The 24,267-nt window shown below is 41.4% G+C and overlaps 1 protein-coding gene across 1 annotated transcript in view; it reads left to right on the plus strand.

Annotated features, from left to right (window-relative positions):
- Positions 1-24,267, plus strand: part of LOC124136330 (sacsin-like) — a 61,088-nt gene that overhangs the window by 11,232 nt on the left and 25,589 nt on the right. Inside the window, exons 5-6 of the mRNA XM_048401560.1 lie at positions 13,103-16,657; positions 16,708-24,023. Of these exons, the coding sequence (XP_048257517.1) occupies positions 13,103-16,657; positions 16,708-24,023 (10,871 nt within the window). The remainder of the gene's footprint in view (positions 1-13,102; positions 16,658-16,707; positions 24,024-24,267) is intronic.

Raw genomic sequence — 24,267 nt, forward strand, 5'->3', positions numbered from 1 at the left:
ATCGCGTCATCCCATCATTCATCAGCACCAGGATATGCACACCTTCCAGCAAGATTATGCAAGAGCGCACACACCATGTGTTTCAACACAGTACCTAGCGATCAATAATGTGCCTCTGCTTCCATGGCCAGCCCTTTCAACCGATCTATCGCAAGTTGAACATCTAGGGGATTACCTGGGTTAACGCCTCTCACATCGTCCGCAAGTACAGAACCTGAGAGAACTTGAAGATACACTACGTCAAGAGTGGAATGCCCCAGAACACTATTCGCAGACTAATTCGATCAATGAGAAGACATTGCATGGCCTGTGTTGCTGTCAATGGCGGACATACCAGATATTGACTTTTCAGTTTAACCCTATGTGTCTTCCTTACACTGTAATTACTGTGTGGTATTCCTGTTTCCTTTGTCGTCTTTCTTAATAATCCATCTATGTCTGTTCTAATGAAATACGGTCATTGCTCAAGTTGTTTTTGTAATATTTCAAGATTTATTGCTGGTGCGTTTTCATATGAAAAGAGATATAGATTTCGAACTTATGTTTTCAGAATCTTCATTTTATTTTGATTTATCTCGGCCTTTACCATTTATCCCGCGATATGCCAAGAGAGGCACGGGCCACCAAGCCGTGGATGCCCGTGCCTATAATAAAAACAGAAGATGAGATTGGGTTAAATGGCCGAGGGTGTGCAGGTACCAGTGGGCTACTAAGCTGCTAGTTGTGTATACCAAAATGCTACCGTTGCCATGGCCACTAGAGTGGCCAATGGCGATTCGCAGCTAGCGCTGCTGGCCTGAGACTGCTACCGCTGTCCGGCCCCCACGGTAGCATATTTAAACGCTACCATTGCTTGGCAACTACCACGCTGCCAAAAGCAGCTCCCGCTGCTGGCCTCAGTCAGACTACCACTGCCCGGCCCCAGGTAGCCGGCCAAAGCATCTCCCACTGCCTGGCCGACTAGGAAAACCATTGTGTGACTACCGCCGCGGACCCAACTGTCAGCTACCGCTTGACAAGACGACTTCCGCTGCCGGGCCCATATACGTGGCAATTGTTTACCCCAACGTATGTTATTTTACGAGAAGTCGGGAAAGACAAGGTTCCCACTGAGAAGCAGGTAACCCCGGAAAGGTTCCTGCTGAAAAGCAGGTAGCCTTAAGCACGAGTATTAATTTGGAAGCAAGTTAATTTGTTACTAGCAGTGTAGCCCACAAGAACCCCGCCACAAAGCACCATAGTGCTACCCCACATCCACGGCCACGCGACACGCGGAGATAGCATTGTTACCCAGCTTGCCTATGTACTGAAAAGAAACACTAACCTGTGGAGATAACATCCTTACTGGCGCAAAACAAGCGCCAGGGCATGCAATTAATTGTCCGTAAACACACACAGTCCTATGTCACTGAGGTGGAAGCCCTCCCAGGCGTACCATTTCTTGTCTGATGCCTGGATCTGGGGATGTGGCACTATTGTATCGCCGAGCTCTTTGACTCGGTTGGCCAGTCGGCGGTTCATATTCTTCCGCATCCCCTCGATCTTTAGTGGATCCCTGGCATCGTGCCAGTAGCGCCTGGGCACCATTGAGGATACGATGATCTTGGTGTCAGGAAGCAGGAGTTGTATCCGAAGGATTGATGCCACCATGTCAAGGTAGAGTTGGCTGCCCTTGACGGAGCACAGGTCGTTGGAGCCCAGGTGAATGATGAGGGCTCTGGGGCTGCGCCGTGTCGCCTTGACCTGTGCATCTAGAATGGTGTCCAGCTCCTTCCACCTCATCCCCCCTCGTGCCAGCCATAGCATCCTCAGTTGGTTTAGACTGGTGCCCTTCAGGAGCAAGTACTGACGTGCCCTGGCCATGTAGCTGGATCCCACCATCCAAACTGTAAATAATAAGAAGTGTAGTAAGTACCATGAAAGACTATTTGAATTAATTGTGCAGCATTAAATTTGTGGGTAAGCGTATGTAAGCTTTGTAGCAATCTGATTTCCACCTGCCGTATTGTTGTATGAGGTGTTCCAGCACCCCGTTCATGGCTGCTGATGTGGCTGCCCCAATGCGGAAGGAGTGTGAAGAATAGCAAGCCGTGTTTATGTTGCTGTGTGCTAAGGCCTTTTTTAGGAGTGCCTGGAATTGGTACCTTGTAAGGGGGGAATGGTCGAAATGAACGAATGCATGTTGTCAGCCGGAGGGGCGGGCCTCCAGGTAGTGCTTGATGGCGACTACCGGACATAGCGGATTACCTGGTATAGATGACATTGTAACTGTTGTCCCCATCCTGTACTGATCAGACTTTGAGTGTGGTAGATGGATTGAAAGCTGCTGGGGGTTGCCCAAGAAGCTTAAATTCTGGATGGCGCAACCTGTTTTTGAGGGCCCAGTTTGGACCAGTTCGCTAACCCTAAAGAAGCCGAAGAAGGCTGTGCATTAGACTGCCTTGAACAGTCTGGCTTCATATGCTGATGAGCATAGATAGATAGATAGATATTCTTTATTTCCTCCAGATATTGAAGATACATATCATATATGATATTATGTATAATTACAGAGCTGTACAGTAGTACAGTTGAACAATATTATTAGAAATGATAACTACAGAATGCATGACAATCAAGCATTCTTATAACTGTTTTGTAGCAGATACAGACATTTCCTACAATATCTTGACACAATAACCATAAGGTCACCCCATAGACTTTAAGATAAAGAGCTAACACACTCAGGTATACCGCCAAATAGTACAGACAGGATTATATCATCGTCCTCATAACATAGTCTTGCAAATGTAGAGACATCTATCACATCACAAATTATTTCAAATAGTTCATTTCTGTCATTCATATTCAATGTACAATACAAAAAGACATGCTTAATAATATCATGAGCTACAATTCCACATCGACATTCCCTGGATTCTATATTTATGCATCCCAGCCGTACAAGATGAGACAGGTTTGGGAACTGTTCAGGACGTTCAAGTGCAAGTAGCCAGAGTCTGTGTTCTTTATCATTACGTAGCGAAACATATCTATTTAAGTTAAATTATAGATAGCAGCTTAGAGCATACCGCTTCCTGATCTGCAGAAATAATCCTTTCCTTAACAATATCAGACCATGCCTTTTTACTTGGGAAGCTACATTTAATTAGATAATCTTCTATTTCTGCATTAAGATTGTATTTTTTGACAAGTCTGAGCATGTTATATACAGGTGACAAAGCACATCGTTTTTTTAAGTTATCCAACGCTATTTCGTATCTAAACTGCCCAAGGCGAGTAATGGATACCTTTTTAAAGACATAGCTGTAACTGGATCGGCATAGTTTTCCAAGTAGTAACAGTGACTGTTTGTCAATATAGGATTGGAGAGATATCAAGCCCATGTTGTCCACAGCAACAGTACCTGATGTACATTTTGGAAGGCCCTGTATTTTTCTACTGAAATAACGTTGAATAACTTCCAGCATATCGTATTCTTTGAGGGTTAATAGCCCCCAGACATTACATCCATAGAGTCAGCATGGGAGTATCACTCGTTCCCAGATCCTTTTTGCTGGGATTGGATTCATGCCTCCAAACTTTAGTCCAGTATCGTTATTACTATTTATTAACATTTTTAACTTTTCACAAGCTAATTGAGTTCGTTCTAAGGAAGACTTATCAGAGCTAATCCTGACACCTGCATATATTATAGATTGCTGAAGTGGAACACACATACTGCCCAAGTACAGTGATTGAGAGCAGATAAATTTACGCTGCACATCAAATATTAGAACAGCGCTTTTCGTGACATTGTACTTAAGCTGCCATTTATATGCATACTGATTTACAACATAGAGAAGATCTTGAAGGCCTGTTGGTGAGCTACTAAACAGTGTTGTATCATCTGCCAAGAGCTGGCCTGGAGTATGTGCCCACGGCAGATTTAGTCCTTGCTTAGAGCGTTCCAGCTCGCATAACAGATCATTTATATATAATGTAAAGAGCCAAGCAGATATAACTCTGCCATGACCAACTCCTTGGCGTACATGAAACAAGTCTGATCTAAAGCCTGCAAAGCTGACATAGGAGTACATAGACATATAAGACCTACGTAGTATTCGCCATGTTTTACCCGTGATACCAAGGTCATAAAGTTTTAGAAAAAGGCCATCTAGCCATACCCTGTCGAAGGCTTTTTCATTATCTAGAAATGCACAGTAGACTGGAGAACTTCTTTCATTGTAATATGCTATTGTTTCTAATAGTGTGAGGGCCGCAGTGTCTGCACCTGCATTCTTGCGAAAGCCAAATTGGAGAAGATGTGGGAAATTACAGTTTTTAGTTACCCAGGATTCGATTCTGTTGAGTATGAGCCTTTCAAAAAGTTTACCAAAGGCAGATGTCATAGTTATTCCCCTGTAATTAGCAGGATCCGACTTGCTTTTACCATGACCTTTATGGATTGGGAGGATTTGACCTATGTTGTACTCACATGGTATATATTCATAGTGCACAATTGCATTGAATAAAACCATGAGATGGTGATGAATAGATCTACCTGCTTTTTTAATATGCTCGTTTGAGATTCCGTCATGCCCTGGTGATTTACCTGTTTTAAGAGATTTGACAGTATCCATCAATTCTTCAGCAGTGAAGGGTTTTGAAAGGGGAGATGCTATAGCCACACCATTATTGTCATAAAAATCAGTGCTATCTAATACCTCATTTTCAAGGTCATTAACACGTTGCTTGACGTAAGAGGAAAATAGAACATCATGTTTCAGATCAGTATCCGGGGCAGCTAGATTTCTGTAATATTCACCAAACATATCACATATATCCTTCGGGTCATTAGATGATTTATCTGAATAGACAAGTTTTTGAGTATGACCTTTGTTTTTACGACAACGTTTAGCTACCCTGAAGTATTCATGAACATCAACCTCAGCAGCTTCATAAGCTTCTTTGTATCTATCATCTATCAGCTTTTGTTTTGAGATCCGATGCTGTTTTCTAAATAACCTTTTGGCTTCTTTGTATCTAGCAAAAAAGATGTTGCTTTTATTGCGAGTTTTACCATTTTCCTTCCATTCTTTACGGCACTTGCGCATACTATTGTGTAATGATTTAAGATTATCCTTTTTCCAGTACGGTTTCAGCCTAGGTTGGAATTTTGATGAAGGAATGTACATTATTGCTGCATTTTGAAGGGCTGAGGTGATGTATTCATTGTAATATTGAATAAAGTCTACTGGTGTCTGGTAGTCTGAAATTGCAAAAACAGTATCACGAAGCCAGTTTTCAGTTTCATAACGATAAAGCATTAGGTCCGTCTCAGTTGCTTTGCGCCAGTTAAGTTTATCACCTCCATATTGGCTAATAGGTGTTGTTATAGTTAGACAGACAAGAATAGGCAAATGATCTGATACAGAGTAAGATACATTTGTATCAATGACAAATCCGACAACATTAGGTGTAAAATCAACATTTACAAAAATGTAATCTAGCATAGTCTTAATATTTCCACTTTTGGTGAAATATGTATATCTAGTGACGTCATCGATGGGGATCACAGAGTACAGAGATCTCTCATTCAATACTCTGCTTAAGTACTTGGAACGCAGTTTATCAGGAGTGCGCAGGTCTGTGTTAAAGTCACCAAGTATGATAGTCTGTCCATGTTGTGAATACACATCATATAATTGTATGACATAGTCAAGCGCTTCACAATAAACACTGTCCAGCACATTACTAGATGTAAGATATGTTCCTATAATAAAAACAGGAACATTGTTCATAGTCAATTTGATACTGATCGTTCGATCATCATCTGGAGTGTTTATCACAGACGAGACACAACAGTCCCATTTACGAACAAATATTGCTACGCCTCCTGAGCCTCTAGGTCTTGGTAGTTCTGATTTGTCACATTTGGAATACACATCAAATTCATCATGGATCCCATTTAAGTAGGATTCGTTTTGTCTGTTTAGCCAGTGTTCAGAAATGAACATTATATCACAACTTTCAAGTTTATCAGCAAGTTCAGTAGCAGCATGCATAACGCCACGCACATTCCATGTAGCAAGTCTGATCATAAGAAACAAGAGATAGGTCGCAAATAGTCGGGATCTTGATTTACTTGTCATGTTTAAGATCTTGACTGTTCATCATCATTGTGTACATACCATCTTTTGCTGGGAACCCACTCTCTACAGTTGACATTCTCTGGCCAGAATGTATCGTCTTCAAGCATGACCTTGGCCCCCTGGTTAGGAACATGGATTCGTATGGTGTACGTTGGGTTATATGTCTTCCAGTGCTTCAGAAGTGACAGTTTACTAATTGTCACTCCTCGGTCTTTAGCGTAGTCGATGATGGCGTCCCTGACGATTTCAAATGGTTGATCAGCTTTTATGTAGGACAACACTAGTCTCTTTGAGTTGAAACGTGAGGCCCCAGAAAATACACGTTTCCACTGTTGGTTAAAGTTAACCTTTCGTGAGTGAATAGTTTCTTGTCTTCCAAGGTCACTGTCATGACCCCAGGAGCTATTGTTCTGCTCGTCTTGGGGTTCAATGGTGATAGACAGGCTTACATCTTCTCTGTTGGACAGTGGTGGAAAAGCTTGGGTATTGGGCTCTGGGCTTGCATCATCTCGAAACCTCGAGAGAGCATCGGCAATAGTGTTAGCAGTGGAACATACATACTTTGCCTTAAACATGATATTATATCGGAGGCACTGCAGGATTAGGCGACGGAGTAGGCTCATCACTCTGGGGGCCTTGGTAGACTGTTTGTTGATTATTGCTACGACGGCTTGGTTGTCGCAGTATAAGAGGACCTTTTTGTTTGAGAGTTGCTTGCCCCAAAGTTGGATGGCCAGTGTGATGGGGAACAGCTCCAGGAACGTCAAGTCCCGTGTAGATCCATCCGTCACCCGCTGGGTTGGCCATGCGCCGTTAAACCATTTGCCCTGCATGTAGGCCCCAAAGCCGGCACCACCTGCTGCATCTGAAAACAGATGGAGGAAATCGCTGTCTACCCATAGTTGGTCCTGAAACACTGAAATGCCGTTATAACTCATAAGAAATGTTAACCACATTTGTAGGTCTTCCTTGACCCAGCTGGTAATCCTAATGTGGTGAAATGGTTTCTTACCTTTGCTAAGCAGATCGATTAGCCTTCGGCTGAATGCCCTTGCCATTGGTATAGCCCTGCACATAAAGTTAAGCTTGCCTATGAGGGACTGAAGGGCCCTTTTTGTGACCTTGATGTTACCAGTTGACAGGATGTCTTGGATTTCCATTGTCGCCTCCTTGATCTTGGACTCTGGGATTCTGATCTGCATTGCATTGGTGTCAATTTCCAGCCCTAAGAATGTCAGTTTGGTCGTGGGGCCCACCGTCTTGTCGTGCGCAATAGGGACCCCAAGCTGTTCTAGTGTATACATGCATCCGTTGAGGTTGTCTGAGCAGTGGCTGGTGCCTGCTGTGCCCCCCGTTAGGAAGTCATCCAGGTAATGCATGATCTGACACGTTGGAAGATGTGATTGCATGCACCATTGCAAGAAAGTACTAAACGTTTCAAATATGGCGCAAGATATGGAGCAGCCAAATGGTAAGCATTTATCGAAATAGAACTCACCTTCGAATCTGATGCCTAGCAGCTCGAAATCGGATGGGTTGACTGGTATAATTCTAAAGGCCGACTGAATGTCGAATTTTGCTAGTAGTGCTCCCTTCCCCAGTTGTTGAACCATATGAGTAGCTTCATCAAATCTGGCATACACAACGGAACAGGCCTCTGTGTCTATGAAGTCGTTTATAGATATACCCCTGGGATAGGATAGATGGTGAATTAGACGGAATTCCTCCGCATGCTTACCCAGATGCTGACCATAGCCTGGCAGATTCTTGGGCACCAGGCCTATAAGGGATACTTGGAGGTTGTCCAGGGGGGTGTCCTTGAAGGGGCCCGCCATCCTGCCAAGGTCGACTTCCTTTTGTAGTTTTTGTTTCACGTAGCCTGCCGTGTCTTTGTGCGTGGCTGATCGCAAGTTTCGTGCCAGGCGACCCGTGCTAAAACCTACCCTTAAATAATTTGCATCTCTGTAATTGACCCTAGCATATTGGCGTAACCAGGGTGCCATTTCATTGAGATTCACGGTGGAAGGGGCCATTGAATTTACCTGCCTTGACGGCTGGTTTTCTGTTAGGGAAAGGCTGATTGGGCTTGTATGGGGTCGGTTGGACCCCATTCCCTCGAAAGCAGGTCTTAAAGCTGTGGGAATGTTTGCCACACCTACCCCATTTGTGAGTGTACTTACAGTTGACCCTGCTACAGCCAAATTTATTGAAATCCCAGCATACCTGACTGGCGATGTCCCCCTGTATGCGTGTCATTGCGCCCCGTCCGCCTGATTCTGGTTGTCGTACCGGCTGTGTGACCATGTACTTCAGCCACAACTCCCTGTCGATGTTGTCACAGCGTCGTGAGGGGTCCCTTGACATTCTGTGTCGAAATTGTTGGTCGTAGATTGATCAGGCCTCCCCCTCGAATCGAAGTGACGCCGTTCTTATGGTTTCCATGTAGGACAGCAACCCCTGGGTTGTGCGGACCTCGGAGTGCCTACTAACATAGATATAAATGAAAATGTGGAAAGCTGAAGTCCAGCTTGCCAGGGACAGGCGCTTTGGTTGCTGCTTTATTGGTTTAAAAATTATCTTACATGAGGAGTCGTACGCCATGGTAATCGTACCATCCTCGTGACTTCCCTCGGTGTTTGGTAGGATTGTGCCGAGGTCGACAAACTCGCCACGCCAGATTTTTACCCTCACCTGTTGTTTGACGTGTGCGTCTATTCCATCCGCACAGAAAGATAGGGAATCCCCGTATCCTGCGTTCTGATTGGCTGGCCAAGCCGCGTCACCGTCGGCCTCGTTGTGAGCATCGGGGATTCTCCCTATGTTGGGCGAAATGGCGGGAGAACTAAAACCAAGCCTTACCTGTTGGTTTGCGCTAACCGGGCCGGGTGCTTAATGTTCCAGCAACTGGAGTATTTTTTCCAGTTGCTCGTTTACCTGGGTAGCCGAGTTGGCAGCCTGCGCTGCATTTACGAGCTGCGCCGATTGCAGGTTAATTGTGTTGCCACCTTCGATATTTCCGTAATTGGAAGACTCACCATCAGCTGTTGCCTCCTGCATAATGTGTACTCCCGGGGTTTGTCTCCTGGTTGTCCTGGCCTGCTTGGCTCCCCTCACAAGCTTGTGGTTGACGGCTGATCTTCTCTTGGGAGGCATCACGAAAGGTCGAGGTGGTGAGTTGGTATTCCACAAGTGAAAATGTCCCGAGGATGAAGTTCGGGAGTAGAACGAAATAAATGCGATACGGCGACTGCTGAAATAGGTTGTATTCAAAGCGTAATCGGCGAAACGGTCGCGATTGTGTAAATGCGATACAGATAGTGATGAAATAGATGTTTTTCAAAGCGTAATCAGCGAAACGGTCGTGACTGGGTGCAAAGGAAACGTACAAAGCGAAAGCGATTAGATACAGCAAAACGCGTGTGTACTTGAAGAGGGTCAGTGCGCGAATGACGGGCTTTAACAAAGGCGGGATGATGCTTGCACGGGCTTATTCCCCGGGCACGGTGCAGAGTGGTGACCCGGGGTTGATTGGGTTACGGACGTAATTAGCCAATGGTTTGGATACGCGCTATAAAGTCATTTAGTAGTTAGTACTAAATGTAATTATAATTTTACCAAACTATTACCAATGTGTTATCTTTATAACATTGCGAAAATTTTATGATCTACTACAACAATCTTAGTATTTATTATTGTATACAATATTACAATGCATATATAGATCTATATTTTAAAATTGTATTCAGCATATTAATTATATTTTATTATATACGCCTAAAAAAAAGAAACGCAAAGCCAGATTTGTGTGAGGTAGGAAAATACATTCATTTAAGAAACCGTACAAGGAATTGAGCCAAAATGTTGTGGAGAGAACACTTTGTAATGTTGATTTTTCTATTTTTTACCAAATATGACAAATATTATTTTGAAAAAATTATGAAAAAGGATCGGTATCGGTGGTATCGGTGATCAGTAAGAATTGGAACCTAGGTAAAAAATTGAAGTGTTTATTTGTACATTTTGACGGAAAATTTGACATGAACCAAAATCAACTCTCTGTCTGTAGAATGAAAATTATCAAAATCCTTATTTCTGAAAAAATTGAATGGTAGATTTTCTTGAAATCGTGATTAAAAACCCATGAAGATTATGGAATACTTCACTAATATTTCAATGTAACCAAAAATGTCATGATATACACAAGTGAAAATTTCAATGATACTAATTCGCATAAACTTTAAACTCACATAGTTCTTTAATCGGACCAATGTAACTAAGGACTTGCTTAATCCTCCTCTTCAAAACTGATGCATAAATAGGACATTATTTACAATTTTGTTGACTGTGTGTCCACCATCTTGGTTTTGAAGTCTGCGTCACGAGTTATGATCGGCTATACTACAAAGTACTAGAAGACCAACCTGTAAGTCCCGTGACCAAATCATGGAAACAAAGGTTTGAAAGTGTTTTTGAGTTTCCTGATGTATACTGAACAATTTTGACTTGGGCTGCCCGGTTGAAAATCCTGGGCATTTTGGGGAAGGGTCAACAAAGGTCACACAGGGGTCAAAATCCAAAATTGTGTCGATATGCATATCAAATTACTCGTCCAGTCATAAGAAACCTAGAAATATATAGTTTGTTATACTTCCGACCTTAAAAGGGGGAGCTATGGCCAAAAACGTTGAAAGGTCAACGCACTTTTGGCAGTCGGTGAAATTCACAAACACAGTTAACATTGTCCGATAGTCATGATTTTAGTGTCAAATAATATATCTTCTGACATGACACATTCAACCAAGCAACTTTTAAAAGTAAAAAGGGTTACCTTGACCTTGAAAATCGAAAATGGTTGGCTGCATGAAGAATTGTAATGCTTCAGCAAAGTCACAGGATCCTTGGCCAATAACGCAGCATATTTCAGAATCCATTGTTCAGTAATGCTTTTCTAACCTTACTTTAGTGCACAGTTCATCATCCTACTCTGTGTCATACCAATCAGATGCAGAGTCGGAATCACTGTCACAATCACTTGAATCTAGAATCTGTGTCCGATTCTACAGAGCAGTTTGCTCTGGCATCACTCAGATGTTGAGGCAGTGCTGGCTGTGAATACCGTATTGGCAAGTAAGCATTTCTGGACAATGGATTCTGAAATATGCTGCGTTATTGGCCAAGGATCCTGTTTCCAATGACTTTGCTGAAGCATGGCAACCATTTTCGATTTTCAAGGTCAAGGTAACCCTTTTTACTTTTAAAAGTTGCTTGGTTGAATGTGTCATGTCACAAAATCTATTATTAGACACTAAAATCATGACTATCGGACAATGTTAACTGTGTTTGTGAATTTCACCGACTGCCAAAAGTGCGTTGACCTTTCAACGTTTTTGGCCATAGCTCCCCCATTTAAGGTCGGAAGTATAACAAACTATATATTTCTAGGTTTCTTATGACTGGACGAGTATTTTGATATGCATATCGACACAATTTTGGATTTTGACCCCTGTGTGACCTTTGTTGACCTTTCCCCAAAATGCCCAGGATTTTCAACTGGGCAGCCCAGGTCAAAATTGTTCAGTATACATCAGGAAACTCAAAAACACTTTCAAACCTTTGTTTCCATGATTTGGTCACGGGACCTACAGGTTGGTCCTTGACTAAAGGGGAAGCTAGCCAAGAACAATAGTAAAATCACAAAAACAGAAACACTGGTAGCTTTCTTACACATTCTAAGTAATGATAACTCTGTAAAAATCAAAACACAATGTCTTCACTCAGATAGTGAATTAGCCAAGATGCTTGGCGTGCCATAGCCGACTGATGAACCCCGGCTCTGGCAATCAGCACATTTCACATCAGTGAAGGCAATCAGAGCAGACTGCTTATCCTATCTGTATACATCTTTGTTTTGACCTTTGTACTTAAGCATGTGACCCATGAAGATCTGGGGCAGAATAGGTATTCAGCTACCCAGGCTTGCTGTAAAAAGCGACTATGCTTGTCGAAAGAAGCGACAAATGGGATCAGGTGGTCAGGCTGATACATGACATTGTATCCCAATTGCATGGATCGATGCTCATGATGTCAATCACTAGATTGTCTGCCCCAGACTCGATTATTTACATACCGCTATCAAATATCTGGAATATTGCTGAATGTGGCGTGAAATAACAAACAAATCAAAACAAAAAACTGACGCATGATCCTTACACTGTCACAAAGAAGCCGAAACTTTATCCCACCAAAGATGGCAACTGAAATTGTTCAAAAGATTCAAATACAGTTTTCAATTTTGCAACCACACAGCCATATTGAAAAACCTATTTATTGTTCAGTCGTTTTTGTCCACCTTTTGGATGAGATACTTTTTACCAGTTTTAGCTAACCTGAACTGAATGTTGTCTGTCATGTTTCGTTTCCATTCCATCCAATTTAATCAGTAGTTCAAGGCAATATGCAGTTGAGCTGTATGGACTTTTATGCCATATTGAACATTTGGACGTTGGACGACTGTGCTTGTCAGAAGAAGCAACTAACGGGAACGGGTGGTCGGGCTCACTGCTTGGTTGATGCATGTCATAGATCCCAATTGTGTGGAACGATGCTCATGATATCAATCACTGGATTGTCTGCTCCAGACTCGATTATTTACAGACCGCCGTCATATAGCTGGAGTATTGCTGAGTGCGGCGTTAAACAACAAACAAACAAACATAACATTTTGGTGACCATTAGATATTCTCTCCATATGCATTCTGTTTGCTGTAGAGACACAAGTCCAAGGAAGATTACATTTAGCAAACATGTTGCTAGTACTGATTGTTCATTAGTTCATATTTTGAAATCTTGTCTCATGGTCTGATCTTCCACATATTCCAGAAGAAATCAGTGAAACTACACTCAGCTTTGAGGCTCTATGTGTGATGACACTGATCTGATTTGACTGATTTTTAATGCTTTCCTTTTAGGATGGAAAGGCCTTTCCGTGATGTCACCTGCTGCCTTCCCTGGCCTGCTCCAGAAATGTCTGTTGAGGCATTTTCCAGAAGGTAAAGCTAAACTCCCTTCCCAATCCTTGGATGTCAGCTGGCTCAGGCAAGTGTGGACCTATATTACAGCCCATGGATTTGATGTTGAATCTGTGTTCAGTGGTTTTCTCATTGTGCCGGATATTGATGCTTCCGGCAGAGGAAGACTCCACAGCATCGATGATGTCTTTATTGCTCAGTCAGTGAGACACTCTGAATCTTTACCTCCAAATGTTGGTGCAGCGCTGCAGAAACTAGGCATTGTCCATTTAATGTATGTTCCTGACTTTGTGCTGAAAAATTCTCATACACTTGGGACAATCATTCAGTACTCAAATCCAGTTGGTGTTGTAAGAGCATTAGAGAAAGTATACAGGAAACTTATCACAGCTGTACAACTGTTCAACTCCGAATCCTCCAAACAGGAAAGGTCTGCTTTGGTTGCCTACATGAGCACCTGCCGGTTGTCCGAGGGAAGTAAAGCAGTGTTGAGGAAGTTACAGCTATTTACTGCGACAGACAACAGTGATTGTTCATTGGAAACCTTATGTACTCTGGCTCCTGATGAACAAATACCTGTACCCTACCTAGAGAGGTACATCCAGTGTTCATCTGCTGCAGTGAGACACCTGGCCCTGACACTTGGTGCAACAGAAAAGCCATTTCTTGATGTCAGTCGACAAATCCTTCAAATGATGCTGCACAACAAAAGAAAATATACAGAAAGTCATAAGGTAGATTTTATGGAGTTTCTCATGGAGAATCACCTTCATATTGTGAATGAGACCAGGCAAATTGCTTCAGAGGTACGGTTCCTTTCATCCAGTGGAGGGTCATCTGGACTGAGAGCTTGTGATCTGTTTAGCAGAAATGATCCATCCCTGAGAAAGTTGTTTCTTGGAGAGGACAAATTCCCAGCAGAGAGGCACACACGAACAGACAGACTGAGAAGAGGATTAGAAGCAATTGGTCTTAAAACAGAGAAAGAAGTTTCAGAAAGTGATGTTAGAACATCAGCAAAGACAATTGAGGGGCTTGTAATCAGGGGAATGGAATCTGAAGCAGGCCGTAAAGTAACAGCATTCATCACTTTCCTGGAAAGGAGCACAGACAGAATGGATACACTCAAACTATCTGACCTTCAGCATGTGCAATGCATCCCATGCATGCAGAAAAAAATATCCAGATATCCCAAGTCTCTGTCATGGAAAGGAAAATCAGGACCAAATATCTTATCATCAGGAAAGGTTTTCAGTTCAAGATACTCATCTATCATTGGGTCTGTTAGTCCAGTTGCAAAAGAAACAACAGCTGCTGTTGAAGCAATTTTAGGACTTGATAGAGTTCCTCCAGTGTGTTCAGTTATGGAACATCTTCATAATCTTGGGACATCTTATGACAGTAGAGAATGTAATCCTTGTATGGACTTACTTAAGGACATTTACAGCTTCCTGAGTTCTCAAGATGTATCAAGTACAGAGAAGAACATGATGGAGTCATCACAATCTGTGTGGGTGGGAATAGAAGAAGGTTTCCACTCTCCCCGGTCAGTGTATTGTGAAAGATCTGATGCCGACCTGGACCTGAAGCCTTACAGATACCAGCTGCCATCTCTGTTGCATGGCTGGGGTTCATTACTATGTAGCTATGGCTGCCACCAGAGACAAACACCTGACATGTTGGCCACTGTCCTGGAAGAAATAAAAGAAAAGCATGATGAATTCAAAAATGCCAACTTAAAGAAACCAACAGTTGTGCGACAAGATCTGAAGCTTGTTCTTCAAATACTAAATGAACTACAAGAACACCCTCAGAGACCTGACCATGTGTTGGTGCCAGTGCACCAGGCATCTGATGATTTCCTTCTCTTGTTGCCAGCAGAATACTGTACCTACTGCAATGCAGACTGGCTGCAGGATCAGATCTCTGTTGGTGCTGAAGAAGGTGAAGAAGAGAAAATATTTTATGTTCATGCTAACATATCAGAGCACACTGCACAACAGTTTGGAGTTTATTCCCTGACTGATCGTGTTATGGATGACACTGAAGACTTTGATATGGAGTATCATCAGTCAGAACCATTAACACGAAGACTGAAAAACTTGCTCCATGAGTACACAGATGGATTTTCTGTCCCAAAGGAGCTGATACAAAATGCAGATGATGCTGGTGCTACAGAAGTCTGCTTTATGTATGATGAGAGACAGAATCTGAATGCTAGAACTTTCCTCATGAATGAGAACATGGCTGGTTTGCAAGGTCCAGCCCTCTGGGCCTACAATGATGCAAGTTTTACTCAAAGTGACTTTGCCAATTTAAAGAAACTTAGTGGTGCCACTAAAGAAGAAGACACAGCAAAGGTGGGAAAGTTTGGTTTGGGATTCAATTCTGTCTACAATCTAACTGATGTCCCAAGCTTTATAAGTGAAAATACCTTGGTGATATTTGACCCGCACAAGTCATTCTTAGGGAGACCTGGACTGAAAGCAAACCTCCAAAGTGTAAAAAATCAGAGGATGTTGAGAAATATGAGTGGACAATTAAAACCATTCGAGGGAATATTTGGTTGTCAGTTCATGAAAAAGGGAAAACTTGACAGTACATGTCATGGAACGCTTTTCAGGTTCCCTTTGAGGACACCAGAACAGGCTGCAGCAAGTAAAATTAAAGACTTGTCCTACTCAAGGCATGAGATGGAGAACTTTTTCCGAAAATTTGCAGAAGGATGTGGAAATCTTACTCTCTTCACACAGAATGTGTCATCCGTGAAGTTCTTCTATCTACCACTCAATGGAGACCCAAATGAACCAGAACTTCTCATCCATGTGGCAAAAGAAATAAGGGACCAAAGAATCCTGTCACCTCCAAATTCCTTTCTTAATGGACCTAACGTGCTGTCATATGCAGCGGAAGAATGGAAAAAGCAAACAGGGCTGTGCCTGAAAATAAGTGAAAAAAGTGATGTACAGCTTGAAATATGTGACACAGACATGACTAGAATGCAAAAGCTTAAGGCTGGTGTGACCATTGTGTCATGGCTCATAACATGGGTAACTGGTCAGGGAGAATCTGAGCAGTTTGCTCGGTCTGGAAAGCTCAAAGGACTGCTTCCATTAGCAGCTGTTGCAATTCCACTGACTTTGGAAGATGGAAGACAATGTATATATAAAATGGACAAATGTCCTGAAGGCTTCTATAGAGAAGGACATTACTTTTGCTTTTTGCCTTTACCAGTGCACATTCCTTTTCCAGTACATATCAATGCACCATTTGCCTTGACATCAGACAGAAGACAACTGTGTACACAAACAGAAGATGACAAGACGAACTCTGAAGCTGAGTGGAACACTGCTTTGTTAAAAGATGCTACTTGTAGAGCATATGTAGCTGGTCTGGAACAATTAGAGATCACTGACCCTTCCACTGTTGGTCAATATTATGACTTATGGCCTACCATGCAAAGTAGACAGGACTGTATGGTACGAATTTCTATGAGCTTATAACACATGAGGCCCATGATGTGTTTCTGCATGATGACAATGATAATCTGGAATGGTTGTCATTTCAAAGAATACATATTCTTGAACCTGCCTTTCGTTGGAAAGGTGAAATTGGAACAATTGCCTTCAAGGCAACATCACACTTTTTGAAGTCAGCAAATGAAAAAATGGTTGATCTTCCACAAAAACTCCTTGAACAGTTTTATTTGTCTGGACTGGAGTCAAGTGTTACTTCCAAACTTATCACAACAGCAGAGTTTTTCAAGGCAGTCTTTTTCCCAAACATACATGATAGTTACTGGAACCCAACAGAGAGAAATAGCTTGGTATTGTTTGCCCTAAAATGTGAGAATGAAAGTGTTCAAGACCTGATCAGAACATCAAGATGTATCCCAACAGAACCATCAGGTACTTTGAAAATGCCAGGTGAACTAGTTCATCCAAACATGCAGTGTGCAAGAATGTTTTCTGGAGAAGATGAATGCTTCCCTAGAGGAACTGACTTTTGTGACCTGAAGGTGATAGCCATTCTATGTAAGCATGGAATGATCCAAGACAGACTCCCATGGGATCTCCTTGTTCGGCGAGCAATATCAGTAGAGAAACTAGCTGAACAGGATGCAAAAGCAGCTCACGAGAGAAGTGGTAAGATCCTTGGGTATCTTGGCAACCAGTTCCAGTATGGACAGAAACATATTGCCACCTGTCCAGAGGCTACAAAATCTACATTACAAGACATATCCTTTCTACCTGTTAAACAATGCCCCTCATCATGGCCTATAAAGTGGAAAGCAGATGATATGAAAGGAAAATTATTTGCGTGTCCAAGGGAACTGTATTTGAAGAAAGTGTCAAACTTAGTTGCCTCTTCACAGTTAATATTTGATGACTGTTTTGACAGTTATTTTAGAATGGACATGGAAGTTTTGTCTTGGCTTGGTGTGAAAGGAAAGGAAGATGTTGACCTGGAAATAGCTTCAGAACAATTGTTTCTGGTTTCAAAAGCCATGAATGCATTGACTAATAATTCATCCTTCTATGAGCTTGAGAAATTGTGCAAAGATATATACACATTCCTGAACTCTAGGTGTGCTGAAGATGATGCTCATATCACAACGATACAGCAACTTTTACAACATGAAGAGACTGTGCTAGCAAGAAAGCAGATGGTTGAACCAAAGCATGCTGCTTTTGAACTGCCAGTTGATTTATCACCTTATTTGCATCAAGTTGATAAAACCATAGTTCGCCATCAACTGCTTTTGCAGAGCATTGGGGTTAAAAATAAGTTTGAAGTATCTGATCTGCTAGATGTTATGCAGAACATATCCAGAGATACAGGTTCACAACAACTTTCAGAGGATCTGTTGAAATGGTTTGGGAGAGCTACTCAGCATCTTTTAGAGCTTGACCTATCATGTTTTGATCAAGAAGAGTTTGATCTTTCACTTCCAAATTTTGAAGGATTTTTGTTAAAAGCAACCTTACTATGCATTGATGATTATGAATTTGTTGATAAAAATGAATCCATGAAATTTGTGCATCCATGTATACACCAAAAGGCAGCCAAATTGTTAGGTGTGAAGGGAAAGCGAGATGTTCACCTGGAAGGACACATTTCTCATTTTTCCTCAGAATTTGGTCAAAGTGAAAAACTTACAACACGATTAAAACGAATTCTGAGTGGGTACCCATGTGATTCCTCAGTCATGAAAGAACTGCTACAGAATGCTGATGATGCTGGAGCTACTGAACTGATGTTCATAAAGGATTTCAGACATCTGCCAACAGAAAAATTGTTCTGTGATGAATGGGCTTCCCTGCAAGGTCCAGCACTGTGTGTCTTCAATGACAGTTTCTTCACAGAAGATGACCTTGAAGGTATTCAGAACTTAGGTGTAGGAAGTAAGAGTGATGATCCTGTAAAGACTGGGCAGTACGGTGTTGGGTTCAATGCTGTTTATCATCTCACTGATGTGCCCTCCTTCATCACTGTTGGCCCTGGAATGGAAAAATCTATATGTGCCCTTGACCCTCATATGCAATATGTACCAGGGTGCAAATCTGGAAAACCTGGAGTGAGAATATCACCGCTTGACAGGATAAGAGACACTTTTGCAGATAGCTTCTCTGGCTATCTGGAAGATATTGTCAGAACTGACACAAAAGGAACACTGTTCAGATTTCCCTTGAGGACACGGGAAATGGCAAAACAGTCAAAGATCAAAGACAAAAAAGTTGACCCAGATGATGTCAACAAGCTCTTAGAGGAATTCAAGAATGATATGTTTGACACTCTCCTATTCCTCCACAATGTTAAGAAGATATCTATTGCCAGTGTAAACAGCATTGGTAATTTCAAAGAAGAATACTGGGTTAAAGCAAGTCTGAGTGAAGAAGATATTTCTGAACATAAGGGTTTCCTTTCTCACTTGAGGAAACAGACTGATAAAATAAGAGATCCTTGTGCTGGCATTGGCCTTGATGCTGTTTCTTCTTTGGAAGCTGAATTGTCCCTCAGTGTTGAAGATTCTGGAGGTAGACAGCAAGATTGGATTGTGTTTCACCATTCTGGATTTTCTAAAGAAAAACCTATTCCAGAACCTGTAAATGAAGCCTGGGAAAATGGGGATATTTGTCTTTTACCACGAGGTGGTGTTGCAGTGCCACTTACTACTGAAGGTAAAAGTATGATGGCGATCCAGGGGAAAGCATTTTGTACTCTGCCTCTGCCTATCACCACAGGGCTGCCTGTACATGTCAATGGTCATTTTGCCTTGGATCATGAGGCAAGACGAAACCTTTGGCATGGCAATAACGACTACCGGTCAATCTGGAATCGCCATATAGTTGATGCTATCATAATTCCAGCCTATATTCTGGCTATGCAGTCACTGAAAAAGAGAACTGGAATGTTCAAGGAAAAGTCACTGAGATGTCAATATGAAAGTCTCCATTACTATTATAGTTTCTTTCCAGACAGGACTGAGAAAACAAGTGGAGTTTGGAATGATGTCGTCATTTCATTCTACTCAGATATCTTTTTTAACAAAAGAAAGCTCTTTGGAATTGTGAAACCTGGAGAAGGAATGTTTTCAGATTTCAGCAAGGAAGAAAGTAAAAGCAACAAAGCACAAAAAAAGGAAGATATGAACTGTAAGGTTTTGTGGGTTCCAGCTTCATGCGGTAAAGGATATTTCAATGTACTGGAAAGCCTTTTCCCTCAAAAGAAAACAGAAACTGGTGAAATCTCACAATCTGACACTGACGGAGGAAAAGCATGGACTGTGTTATTTCCACAGATGCATGAATTCAAGCAGGAAAATGACAAAGCATGGCAGCTTACAGAGATTCTAAAAGACTTGAACATGAATGTGATAGATGTTCCATGCAGGATTTATGAAAATGTCAGAGACATTTGCACTGAAGGTGAGAAGAGCCTTGTGACACCAGAAAGTGTCATACAGTTTCTAAAATCACAGACAGTTGACACCAAAGAAAGGTGTAATCTTGGGTCTCTGCCTCTGGAATTAGAATTCACATCTTTGAAGAGTATCAAATCACTAACATTATTGACAAAATTCTGTGAAATGCATCCTGAGTTTGGTTCTGAATTGCAAACTTTGCCACTTGCACTGACTGAATCCCAGCAATTGCATTGTTTTGATGCTACAAAGCCATTGTTTGTGACAAGACGCACACATCTGTTTTATAAAACTCCAGATGTGTTGCTGCACAACAGTCTAACTCATAGGTATAAAAAATACCTCAAAGACTCTGATTGTATAAAAGATCTTGATGTTACTTCATTGGCATGTTTGACTGAAAAAACATTTTCCAAAGATGTTTTGCGAACTGGCAAACCAGTTCTGTGGGAGGACTCCATAGAACATCCAACCAAGGAATGGATCTTTATGTTTTGGGATTACCTGTCTCAGCAAATATGCAATAAAAGGAAAGAACCGAATTTTGACACACAGGAGTTTTTGGCTGAGCTAGATAACTGGTCATTGTTTCCAGCGAGAAAGCAAGGGGAGAGCACTCTTTTACTGTATGGAATAAAAAATAGCAAATGTGTAATCTATCATCATCATTCACATAAGCACAAACTGTGTGAAACTGCTTTGCTAAATATGAAAGTTCCAATGCTTGAGACATCATTGTTTCATCCGTTTACTTCTTTCAGCGATATCATTGAAGTAACCTCATCCATTGCTGCAAGTGTGGAGAGACCAGACAGCATATTGAAATTATTATCAGACTTTGATTTCAATGATTGTCCTGATAATACTGCAGATGACAGTTTGGCTGTTTTAGAGTACTTCAGTGTAAACATTGAAAAACTCTGTGAACAACATGGTGAACAGTCTGCACAACAACTTCGGAGACTTCCTTTCTTTGAGCCTATGTGTGGACAGCAAGTTGCTTTACAAGATGACAGTGAGGTGTTAGCAGTTGAAGACTACACTTCCATACCACCTGATGGTTTCAGTGAATTGATCAGAGCATCAGGTGTACTGTTTCTTAAGAAGTATGTTTCATGTAGGAATATTTATGAAAAACTGAATATAGAGACAAAGACACGAGTGGATTTGTATGCCAATTACATCCTTCCAAACTTTGAATGTATGTCAAGTTCCGCCCAGCTTGCACATTTGGAATTCCTTCGTGATACCTTATTGCCCTTTTATGAAGAACTGGGTGTACCAAAAGGACTGATAGACAGGCTGAGAGAATTAAGATTCATTGAAGCCAATGAAGGCTTACGTCAGTGTGCTAACAATTTTTTCAGTCCTTATGAAGAAGTTTTCAAAGTGATGTGTGACCCATCTGTGTTCCCACCATCACCATATGATGAACCGACCTGGCAAAACTTCTTAAAATGTGCTGGTTTGAAAACAGATGTTTGCTCTCAACAGTATTTAACCTATGCTAGAGAAGTCGAAGACCTTGGTAGCAAAGGTATTACTGAAGATGTGTGCAAGAAGTCTAAAGTTTTGTGCAATTACTTAAAAGTCCACCATGAAAGAGTTCAAGAGCAACTGTCCCAAATTGGAAAGATCAAGTTTGTGTTGCCTCATACTGTAAAGGAAGAGTTAACAGCAATACATCCTCAACTGGATGATGGCAAACATCTAGTTTCCTACTGTGAATCACTTGCCTATGACAACTGCCACTGTATCTGGACTAGCTGTTCAATGTTCCACAGGGATACAAACCCACTTTCATGGAAATGGATGCCTAACACAAGCCACTGTTCTGCACTTGGCATCAGAACAACACCTGATCCAAAAGACGTAACAACGCATTTGCAAAACATATGCAGGTCTTTTGAAGAACTTCAGAACCAGAATTCTGTAGAAAGATTATCCAAGTTAAGAAGTATCATGGAAAAAGTCATGGAATGTATTTACAAATATTTACAAAAGGTTGGAGTCAGTGATTGGATGAAGCAACAGCTTAAAGACTTTTGCACAATCTACATTCCAGAGAAGAACTGTATGGTTCCAGCTTCAGAAGTTGTAAAAAGAATTCGTTTTGATGAGATTGTGGAAGGATATGTTTTTGGAATGCCAGACATATTAAATGACTTTTGGAAAGTCCTTCTTGAACTTGGTGCCTCAGAGGAATCACATGCTAACCTTTATGCATGTGTGCTGGCGAAACTGTACAAAAAGACACACATGCAGAAACTGGAAGGAAATTATCTGCTTGCAGCAGAGAAGGCCATTGAGCTCATGTTTACTTTCATGAAAGTGCAAAACAAGACAAATACACCCACATTAGAAGTGCCTACATTGTATCTACCAGATGCTAACTTGACATTAACAGACTCTTGCAAACTGGTCTTTATTGACAATAACTATTTCTCTGGAAGAGTTCAGTCTCTTGATTTGCAGTATTTTCTGGGATTTGAGAAGTTTCCTGATTTGAATAGTGATCCACTTCGACACATAAACATGCTACCTGAGCGCTATCAGCTGACAATGCTGTCATCTTCAGTCCAAGAAAATGTCACTGATGAGAGCAAATTGAAAGCATGTCCACATCAATTATCTCAGGAATATATGGAGATTATACATGAGTCAGAATTTGTTAGTGCAGTTATGAGACTGGTCAATCATGAACTGTTACGTCACAATCAATATCTGGACCAAACTGAAGCAAAGACAATTGAAGAACAACTGAGGAAGTTAGAAATTCATCAAGTTGAGAACTTACACACAGAACTGAGACAGAAAGATGGTATTCAAATACCCCGTAGCGAAGACAAAAAAAGCAGTATGGAAGAACACTTTAATGCAAAAGTATACCTATTCATTGACAATGACATTGACTCAGATGATTTATGTCAGGCCCTGACATCAACTGTTGATTCTTTGACTTCAAATAGACTGGGAAATTTCAGTTATCACATTAATCATCTATTGAAATCCAACCGAGAAACATACCAGAATTATTTGGATGAACACCGAATACGGCCATATAATCATGTTTGCGAAATGAGAGAAAACATTGCTTTTCCTATTCCCGGGACATTGATCCCAGAAGATATGCACTGGCTTCTGGACAACAATTTCCATGCCTTTGATGAATGGGAGTATGTTGGACTGGAGGTATATGATCCTGTCATTGACACAGATGCAAAGAAGGGAGATGATGAAGAGGTCAAACCAGAATATATTTATGCACTTGTGAAGAAAATCTTGCCAAAGGAAACTTCATGGATCAGGGGGCAGTATCTGGTGACACTTAGGAATGGCCATCTAGAGACCATACCTGGAACAAAGCTGTATAAAATAAGGAATATTAATCAGGATAAAAACAGTGCAACAGAAGAAATGTCCACTTCTCTCGATGAACTGCTTAAGCTTGAGCATAGAGACCTCAAGACAGTATTAGGGGAAATCAGAGATATTCTGACAGAAACATGGCGAACATGTACTGATCCGAAGGAGAGAAACAGGGTAAAGAAAAGATTGTATTTAACTTGGCATCCGGATAAGAATCTTGGGGAAGAAACTTTCTGTACTGAAGTGTGTCAGTATATTCAGTTATATGTGACAAAACTTGACAATGGGCAGAGAATCACCGAAGATGTCGATGTTGATGACATGCAATCACATTCATCCTTCTTTGAACATATGAAGAAGAGAAGTTCACATCAAAGGGATCAGTACAAACAATGGAAGCAAGACCAAACATTTGACAATCGTCACCACTCTGCCAGGAATAAAGCTCATCCTCAACCACAGGAAGCAAAACGGTGGCTCAGACAGGCATCATGTGACTTGAGGTCAGCCAGAGACACTCTCCATCTTGGTAGAGATTTTAATTGGGTGTGCTTCAAAGCTCTGAAGGTAAGCTTGTTTGACAATACATGTATACTGAAATTTGGATATGATCAATGATGTAATTGTAGATCGCAATGGATAATTTGGATTATATATCAACTTTGTGTGCTTGTATCACTTTCGATGATATACATTCAGTCTATCACTACAAATGAACACAAAATTTGTATTATTGACACAGAAACTCACTTTGTTTTATATTTGGCCCCATTCCCCTTTTCCTTGTTTTACAAAAGTTTTTCAACTACAC

This window comes from Haliotis rufescens, unplaced genomic scaffold (genome assembly GCF_023055435.1).
Source record: "Haliotis rufescens isolate VD_foot unplaced genomic scaffold, xgHalRufe1.0.p SCAF_22, whole genome shotgun sequence".
Classification (NCBI taxonomy): Eukaryota; Metazoa; Mollusca; class Gastropoda; order Lepetellida; family Haliotidae; genus Haliotis; species Haliotis rufescens.